The sequence below is a fragment of the Dama dama genome, chromosome 11 (assembly GCF_033118175.1).
Source record: "Dama dama isolate Ldn47 chromosome 11, ASM3311817v1, whole genome shotgun sequence".
In the NCBI taxonomy this organism is placed as follows: Eukaryota; Metazoa; Chordata; class Mammalia; order Artiodactyla; family Cervidae; genus Dama; species Dama dama.
In genome coordinates this window covers 32,806,210-32,815,536 of record NC_083691.1, presented here as the reverse complement: position 1 = coordinate 32,815,536, position 9,327 = coordinate 32,806,210, and the positions used below count along the sequence as shown (strand labels likewise).

The following is a 9,327-nucleotide window of genomic DNA, read 5'->3' as shown; positions in this document are numbered from 1 at the left end:
CCATTTCCCAGGAAACCCATGACCCTTCCAGGTGAAGGGCAGGGGCTATTTTTAAGGGTGTTCTGCTGCCCTTAATCCAAAGTCCAGGGCTCTGCGTAGAGTTTGCTCAAGTGAAGTGGGTAAAATGTTTAGGGTAAAGTGTCCTTGTCTCCTTTTGCTAAAGAGTTCTGTGAACCACCTCCACCTGGGGCTCCCCAGCCCAGGGGAACCAGCCTGGCATGCTCTGGGGGACAATTGGGGCCCAGAGGTACTGAGGCCGAGCAGGAGCCCTCACCCAACACATCCATCATCAATATGGAAGTGAATGTGGAACAGTCTGGGCTCTCAGGACCTTGTATCTTTCTTTAGTTTTATCATCTGTAAAATGGAAGTGTTAATCCTCACCTAAATCACAGAGTTGTCCAATGAGCCAATAAGACAATGAAGTGAGAGGGCTTTGTAAGTGGAAAATGCCCCTTGTGTGGACTTTGGGGAGTTCATGGCCAGAGAAGATTATGGAGAAGATCATGTCAGTTCCATCATAGCCCCCATCCTTGTGGCGGGGCGGGATGGGGGGGGGCACCACCTACCAGGCCCTCCCCTGCAGCTGGGCAACGAGGGGCAGGGGTGTGAGTCTACTGGTGTTTGTCCAGATGTAGATGTGGGAAATTGCCAGCATTGGAGTGACTCAACCTCAGAGATTAGCAGCTTTCATCTGAAATCAGAGTCAGGGAAGGCTGGGCCCTTACTCTGCGTGGGTGTGTGGGAGGGGGCATGAAAAGTGAGACTATATCTGGGATACCAGTCCTGGCTATCTTGCCTCATGACCTTGAGTGTCTCACTTCCTCTCTCTGAACCAAAATCACTTCCTCCCTTCCTCTGAAAAAGAGGAGCTGGACCAAAAATCTAGAGGAGTGTGCATGTGTGTGTGTGTGATTCTTTGCAATCTTTGATCAAGGTGATGGCAGTGCCTGAGGCTGTTTTTCCAGTATCATTGGGTGAGAGCCGGGGACCGTGTCCACGGGGCAGTTCAAGGGCCCCTCGGGAAACAGAGTCTCAGTCTTCTGGCCTGAACTCCACTTCGGGAGTGAGGGGGGCTTCAGCTTCCAGCCACTCACTGCAGGTGGCGAGGTGTGCCCTGGGGTGGGGCTGTTGCCTTTTGCTCTGACAATATATCTGTTCTGAAGTCCTTCCTTGGCCCTAGACACCCCTTCCCTGCCCCTGACTTCCTGAGATAAGTTGTGGTGAAGCTGTCAGCCTTGGGGGGCAGTGCTGAGCCTGAAAAAAGAGCTAAATGGTTCGGCCTGTGGGCGTGTGAGGACCTGAGGTGGAACAGAACTTCTTGGCTCCATCAGGATCTGTCATCTTTGACGGGAGACATTTTTAAAGTTAAGGCCTCCCCTCACCAAGGTCCCAAATAAGAAACCACATGTTCTAAACAGCTCAATGGGCTTCCCAGGTGGCACTAGTGGTAAAGAACATGCCTGCCAATGCAGGCGACGCAACAGATGTGAATTCGATCCCTGGGTGGGGAAGATGCCCTGAAGGAGGGCATGGCAACCCACTCCAGTATTCTTGCCTGGAAAATTCCATGGACAGAGGAGCCTGGTGAGCTACAGTCCACAAGGTCGCAAAGAGTCCACTTCAGACACATGCAAACAGCTCTACAACTTCTGCCAAACCTTTGCTGAAGACGTGGCCCACCCTGGAGACAGGATGGCAGTGAGCTGGCTGAGACCGTGCCCTTCCTAGCCAACAGACCAGGGCTTAAATCCTGACTCTGCCACCAACCCACTGCCTGATCTTGGCAAATGAGTTGCTCCAAGCCTTGGTTCGAGCTGATGCATAATCGGGGATGAAATATGTATTTCATAATGCCATGGCCTTCAGTTAGAGAAGGAGTTATAAGCTAAGCTCCTTTTAGAATTTATTGAGGGGGAAAGGTCAACCTTCTCCCTTCATCAGACAGAGATTTCACTAGGTCAGCTTTCCCAAAGCGTGCTCTGTGGGCTCAGGGTTATGAGGAGATGCCGTGCAAACAGAAGAGCTGGTGCTAGGAGTATATTTGGGCAGCACTGGGTGGAGCCCAGGTGAACAGCTGTGTCTGGGGCCGGGCTTCTCTGAACCTTCGCTGAGCTGAGATGTCTTGGGATGCTCCACATGTGAGCAATGTTTACCCTCACCCCACCCCTCGGGTTCATCTGACCAAGAAACTCTCTTCCCATAAGGCACACCATGGGACACATTTTGAGAAGTTTCCATTGCAGGCCCTTTTCTCTCTTAGCTCCCAGGAAGCTTCGGTCTCCGTCTGAGGCCAGCACTGAGGCACCAAATCAGGCGAGATTGTGGTATTTTTATACCCTTCCCTGCTCTATGGTGCTGGTTTGCTATTTTTGTTTTGCTGTACATATACTTTTTAGTGCAGGAAGCCTCAGAGGCTGGGTGGAAGTGAGGAGACTGAGGGAGGCATCATCAGAAGATAAAAGAGCCCACGTGAGGACCATGGACTGTTCCAAGCCCTTAGGAGCTATGGACAGGGGCTGGGATGCTGTTTCAGCACTGCCACCTTTCAGATCATCCCTCAGAAGACTGGGACGAATGCAGCCCCTGGGGCATTGCTTCCAAGTCTGATGATTTTGCTCTAGGCAATGAAGAAAGGAAGGCAAAGGTCAGCAAGTTTATGTCCTATAGAAACTGCTTAGGAAAGTCGAAGCAATCTTGGACCGGTCACTGCTGACCTCAAGAATGACAACTGTTTCTTAACTTAGCTGTTCTAAGACACACACTGGCTTTTGATGAGGTGTCTTTGGTGCAGGTGAGCCAACAGGAGCTTGAGTCCTGCGGTGGCCAACCCAAGAGCTGAGGCCAAGCAGTGTGGTCCAGGGGCCTTCCCCCAGCTACAGGGAGCAGCCAGGAGCGCTTCAAAGGCTGGCTGTGTCCTGCTTCCTGTAGGTGCCACCACTTCTTTCTCTGATTCCTGAATCCCCAGTAAATAGGTCTTTCTCTGTATCTTTCATGTGACCTATGTGGGTAGGTGGGAGGACTGGGATAAGGTGCCCCTGCTCCTACCCCTTTTGTTTCTCCAGTGTATTTCGATCTTCAGGGAGCAAACCATTAGTAGGGAGAGAAATCAACTTAGTGGGCTGTGACCAGCATCTTATAACATGAACTAGAATAGAAAGCATTAGAGTGCACTGGCTGTAGTACAGGTTTCATGAAAGACAGACAGACAGGAACACAGACAGGCATGGGTCGTGGTGTCAAAAGCCACTGTGGCTTGCACTTGGTGACATCTGGAAGCCAGAGGCTAGCTGATTCCAGGCACTGGCACCAGCTGGGCAGGGCCCATCTGCTCCCGGGTCTGTCCTGGGCTCTGGGGCCCACTTCCAAGCTGAGCTGTCCCTCCACACCCAGAGAAAAATGAACCCCAAAGAGAAGTGCCCTCTACATATGTCCCCCTGAGATGCGTTTGCTGTGTGTGTCCGCAAACCCCGGCGGGGGAGTGGCTGCTCCCTGGCAGCGCCAAGGGTACATGATAACAGAGGCAGCTGAGCCTGAGCCTGGTCTCCATGGACAGTATTTATTAGGCGCCATTCTCGGTGTGAAGACAGATACACAGGAGGGGCTGAGGGCAGGCCGTGGCAGCTGCGGCCTTTGGGGTCCAGGGGCTGCCCGGGGTGAGGGTGTGGGCGCAGGGGCGTGTCACCCACACGTATTGCATATTCTGTGGCAGTGTGCCCAGGCATAAGGCATTGGGGAAGCAGAGAGGCTGCCTGCAGTTGGAGGGGTGAGGGAAGCAATTCTGGCCTTCCAGTTCGCTAGGAAAGACCCGGCCGGAGATGGAGCAGCCCACTCTGTGAGCGCCATTCGGCCTCCTTCCCCACCATCTCCCTGCAACTTTGGTTGTGGCTCCCTCGGGACTGACGGGACGGGACCCCTCGAGGGCAGGGTCACACACAGGACGGAAGCAGCTGGCACTGCCTCGCCCCCCAACATAGACACAGAGGGCAGCCCCAGGTACTGGGCCCCGCTGTCTATGGCACCTGGGCAGCCAGGTCCTCCCCACTGAGACAGGATTCACACAGAATTTCTCCCTCCCGGAGGAGCCCAGAGACTGAGCAAGTGGTCGGGGTGGGGCTGGGGCTGATTGCCCTGGGGGCCCCACTCCAGCTTCCCTGAATGCCAGGGCCGGCCCTGCTCAGCAGTGTTAAGGAGCTGACATGGGCGCAGCAAGGCGGGGCAGTCTGGAGGGGGGAGAGGCCCCTCACCCACCCCTCGATGCTCTCCTGAGTCGCGGTCCCAGTTCCCACTCAGGGTGCCAACTGTGAAGAGCCTAGGATCTCACCTCCATCTGCTGCCCTCCACCTGGGCTTCCGGGTCGAAGGTGGGGCAGGCAGTGGGTACAACGGGGAGGGCCGTTCCTTGCTGCAGCTGTGGGTTCTCTCTAGCTCCTTGGGACACAGGTACCATTGCTGTCTGTGGGGCCAGAGATCATGTCCCAGGAGGACACGCCTGTGGCTCTCTAGATTCCCAGAGAATCTAAACACGCCTGCTCTGCCAGATTCCCAGACTCCTAGAGCCCAGCTCCTGGCCTTTCTTCTGTGAGTCCCAGCTTTGCTTACTTGGCCCTAAGGATTCCCCTGTTTGTATGGAGGAAGTTCAGAGACTGCGTGGGGCAGGGGGGTGGGGGGGGGGAGCGTTCTGCCCTGTGTCAGCAGCCCACTCAAAGCCCTGCCTCATGGCCAAGTGGAGGATCAGCTGAGCCCAGCACGGGCTCAGTCCTGAGCTCTGGTCCTGGTCTAAGGCCCAGCTACCCACCCAATGCCGGGGTGTGCAGGCCAGGGACTTCGCTTGCAAAGAACAGGCAGAGGAGTCAGAAGGCAAGAGAGCACTCGGGACAAACAGCCTGTGTTCTTGCTCCCCTTTGCCTTTTGTTACCCACGTCACCTTGGGCAAGTCGCGTCCCACGTCTGGGTTTCAGCGCCATCTGTAAAATCAGGATGAGAACTCCTGCCCTGGTGACCTAACTGGGGGGCGGGGCGGGGGGGGAGGTTGAGAATCAAACACATCGGTAGAGAGGACAGGGTTTTCCAACTCACTCCACAGATCTAAGAGTCAGTGATTAGTAGCAGCAGCCAGGAACCACAAGGAGGAAGTTTTCTGTTTGATTCCAAGGGGTGTCTGATCTGGAAGGCTGGGTCTGCCTGCGAGGATGTGCCTGCAGGCCAGTTAGCTCTCATCCACCAGGGGGACCATTCAGCAGACTGTTGGGCCCCTACCTCCCCCTTCCCTTCTCCACCCCTCCTGCAGCCTGCCTGTCCCTGCTTCCATCTGCCTGCCCTCTGGGGACTAGCTTTAGGGACTGCTGGGTTTCCATTTCCTCCAAAACTGCAAAGCCATGCAAAACAACACCAAAGGGAGTGGGAGACTGGGAGACACGGCTGGGGATGAGGAAGGGGAGTGGGACTGAGTGGGGGTGACCTCGACAAAGATACCCTGACTTCTGGAGCCAAGGGAAGGTAGGAGACCTGGAAGGACAGAGGTATAAATAGAGATGCAAACTTACACGGAACACTAACTTCCCTCCAGAAGGAGGAAGGGGAGGGATCGGGGCGGGGGGGGGGGGTGGGGGTCCTGGATACCAGCAGGGGCCTCTGCGAACTGGCGAGCTCCTTATTTTTCCAAAGGGATGGGAGGCTCCCAGCTTCTGCCTTCCCTCCTCGACTCCCCTCCCCCCAAGTTTCACATTTCTCGGAATTTGCAGGGCGCAGATGGGGACTCCGGGGTTCCTCAGAGCCCCAGCTCCTGCCGGCTGGTGCAAGCAGGCACAGTCGGAGATGGGGGGCAGGGGGAGGGTGGTGAGGGGTGTAGGGGCGCCCCCACGGGGCCGAAGGCGGCTGGGGCAGCCTCTTCGCAGACCCCTGCTGCTCCTGGGGCAGAAGCCCCCTTCCCCCCCACCCCGCCCCACCCTGCCCGTGCTCCTAGGTGCTCCAGGCCCCGGAGCGGGGCGTTCACACGGAGCTCCTGCGCTTCATGAGGCTGCGGAAAGTGGACAGGCTGTGTAGGCCCGTGGACACGGAGCTGATGGCGGAGCGCTGCGCCCCGCTGCAGAGACAGCGGTGCGAGGGCGTGTCGCTGTAGCGGCCGCCCCCTCCCGGCGATGAGTGGCTCTGCTCGACGCACGTGTCGGACGTGGAGAGGTCCCGGGGGATGATCATGGGGATGGAGTACTGCAGCTTCTCGCGGCTCTTGTACCAGAGGCACGAGCACATGGACTGGAAGTGCAGCACTTCGGCGTAGACGTTCCGGAAGCCGCCGCCGCCGCCGCCGCCCGCCGCGGTGGACGAGGTGGTGTCGGTGGTGTGCGCGCTGCCGCCCCCGCCGCCCGCGCCGCCCGCGCCGCCCGCCTGCCCGTTGCGCGTGAGCAGCGCGCGGTGCTCGGCGTCGCGCTTCTCGTCCTCCGCGTTCATGGTCATGAAGCGCAGCACCACGAGGTTGAGGAAGGCGCCGATGACCGTGAGGCCCGTGAGGATGTAGACGAAACTGAAGGCCACGTACTGCGGCTGCGTCTGCAGCGCCTGGTCCTTCTGCAGCGCCACGTAGTCGCCGAAGCCGATGGTGGTGAGCGTGATGAAACAGTAGTAGTAGGCCTGGAAGAAGGTCCAGTGCTCGTAGTAGGAGAAGGCAGCGGCGCCGATGCACAGCGTGCTGATGCATGAGAAGAAGCCGATGAGCACCATGTTGGCCATGGACACGTCGGCGCGCTGCATGCCCAGCCCCCTCTTGGCCCGGTGCAGCAGGTACTTCACGAAGGTGTTGATGCGCTCGCCCAGGCTCTGGAACATGACCAGCGTGAGCGGGATGCCCAGCAGCGCGTAGAACATGCAGAACACCTTGCCGCCATCGGTGCTGGGTGCCGCGTGGCCGTAGCCTAGGGGAAAACGGGGCAAGAGGAGAGAAAGCACATGCTGACGGGGCTGCCATTCCAGAAACCTGCCTCCCTTCCCCCTGCTCTCTCCTCATCTTCTGCCACGGTGGTGCGGAGTCTGGCCTCTTTTTCCGGACAGGGAAGCCTGGGGCACTGCAGCCCGTGAGGTCGCAAAGAGTCGGACACCGACTGAGAGACTGAAGAAAACAACACATAGTTACGGGCGCATCCTTGTCCCCAGGCACTGTGCTAGTTCTTCGCTGATGATTTTTCGTTTATTCTTCTGACCACTCCCTGGGGGTCGGTAAAGAGGAAGAGGAAGCAGGGAGGGTTAAGTGCCTTTCCAAGGTCACGCTGTTTGGAAGCAGAGCAACTTGCCTTCAAATTAGAGTCTGTTTGATCAAAGACCCGACCTTTTTCTATACCCAGAAGAGGAGCTGACTGGTGCTGCTGTTGGGAACTTAGTCATGGATACCATGAAGAGCACTGGTGAGTCAGTTGGGAGACCTGGCTTCTAGTTCACTGCCTGTGGGCATTGAACCTGTTCCTGGTCCTCTCCAGGCCTGGGTTTCCTTCCTATAAGGGAGGAGGTTGGACTTACTGAGTTCTGACATCCTGGGATTCGATGTGAAGGGAGGGAAACTAGGGTTCCTTGGTGAGTTCCTTGCTGCCAGCTAAAGCGTGGGGTGTAGTTCCCCACAGGGGCTCCCAGAGGCAGCCGGCCCACTCGTGTCAGAGAAGGGGATAGGAGACAATCCCCTCCCCCCATGCATTAGTGCTCCATGGTCCTCATCAGACTCTGTTTGGGGCCCTGTGGTCATCCTCTGTGCCTGCCCCTGAAGTAGGGTCTGTCTTTATGGGGAGGTGGTGTTGCCTTTGCCAAAGCAAGAGCCTTCCAGGTGTTACTATCACCAGGCAGGCAATCTCAACCCATACCATGCCCACCCTGCCCTTCAGTCCTTACCCAGCCAGGAGCCAGGCAGAGGCAAAGCCTCCCTCTGAGCCAGTTATCACATGGCCTCAGTCAAGAGTTCTGCCTGGAGGACTTCCCTGATGGTCCAGTGGACAAGAATCCGCCTATCAACGCAGGGGGCACAGTTTCGATCCTTGGTCTGGGAGGATTCTACATGTGTTGGAGCAACTAAGCCTGTGTGCCACAACTACCGAGCTGGTGTTCTAGAGCCTGCAGGCTGCAACTACTGAGCCTATGTGTTGCAACTACTGAAGCCCATGCACCTGCCTAGAGCCTGTGCTCCGCAACAAGAAGAAGCCACTGCAGTGAGAAACTCGATCAACACAGCAAAGCGTAGCCCCTGCTCACCACAGCTAGAGAAGTCCGGCGCACAGCAGCAAAGATCTAGTGCAGCCAAAAATTAAAAAAAAAAAAAAAAGTTCTGCCTGGAGACACGGAGGGGAAAGGACCCTGGATGGAAACTCAGAAGCCATTGGCACAAGTTCTGGCCCTGTCACTAGTGGCTGTGTGACCTTGGGCAAATTACTCCCCCTCTCTGAGCTTGTTTCCTCATTTGTAAAATGATGCCTGCTGGTCCTGGCCCTGCTTCCTTCACTGGGTTATTAAGATACTTATTACTTTTATCAACAAGATTATTATAATAAGGTAATGCTTTCTATTTTCCCCTCCCTTCTCAGCCTTACCAAACTTAACCAAATGCTTCTTCTTCCCTGCAGCCATCCTGGATTGCTCACAGCTGGAAGTGATCCCTGCCTTGAGTGGCACTGAGAATGTTCAGCTTTGAAGTCCAGGCCCTGCTCTGTCACTCAAGTCCCCCAACTACATATGAACAGCTAAATACTGGCTTGGAGTCTGTGGGAGTGGACACTGCTGGACATTGTCATGTTCCTCCCTGCCCACCCCCCCTCCCACACACATTGCCAGCCAGGCCTGTGGAATATGCCCCAAATTCATGTGATGAGTTGATGGCAAAGTGGGATACCATCTGCCTTGGTGTCTGATCTGCATGAAAATCCCTACTCTGCTAGGGACTGTGTGTGTGTTTTGTTTATTTTAAAATACTGTCTGAGGGGGACCTCTCTGGTGGTCCAGTGGTTAGGACTTCTTCCACTGCAAGGGGCATGGGTTCGATCCCTGATTGGGGAACTAGGATCCTGCATGCCACTCGAGGTGGCCCAAAAATAAAAATAAAAAACTTCCCTAGCCTTAGTTTCCAACATCTGTTAAATGGGGCTAATAACTAGCACCTGCATCACAGGGCTTCAGGGGAAAAATAAGTGAGAGAATGTGTATAAGGCACTTAGTATAGAGTCTGGTACATATCAAGTGCTCCATAAGAACTCCCTGTGATTAATAATGAATGAAGCACCAGGTTTCCTCCACATTTCCAAGAGATCACCTGGGCTGGTGGACAGCTCAGTTCCAGTGAAGTCAGCATCGCTGTGAA

At 55.8% G+C, this 9,327-nt stretch overlaps 1 protein-coding gene and 1 long non-coding RNA gene across 2 annotated transcripts in view; one reads left to right on the top strand and one right to left on the bottom strand.

Moving 5' to 3' along the window:
* Positions 1–3,540: 3,540 nt before the first annotated feature.
* The window catches only part of KCNK3 (potassium two pore domain channel subfamily K member 3), a 38,880-nt gene continuing 33,093 nt past the window's right edge, over positions 3,541–9,327 (bottom strand). The window contains exon 2 of the mRNA XM_061156218.1: positions 3,541–6,910. Coding sequence (XP_061012201.1) covers positions 5,991–6,910 — 920 coding nt within the window. The 3' untranslated portion in view covers positions 3,541–5,990. The remainder of the gene's footprint in view (positions 6,911–9,327) is intronic.
* Positions 6,863–8,907, top strand: LOC133065474 (uncharacterized). Its single transcript, XR_009694896.1, has 2 exons — positions 6,863–7,396; positions 8,597–8,907. It is a non-coding gene; the product is annotated as an uncharacterized LOC133065474 (long non-coding RNA).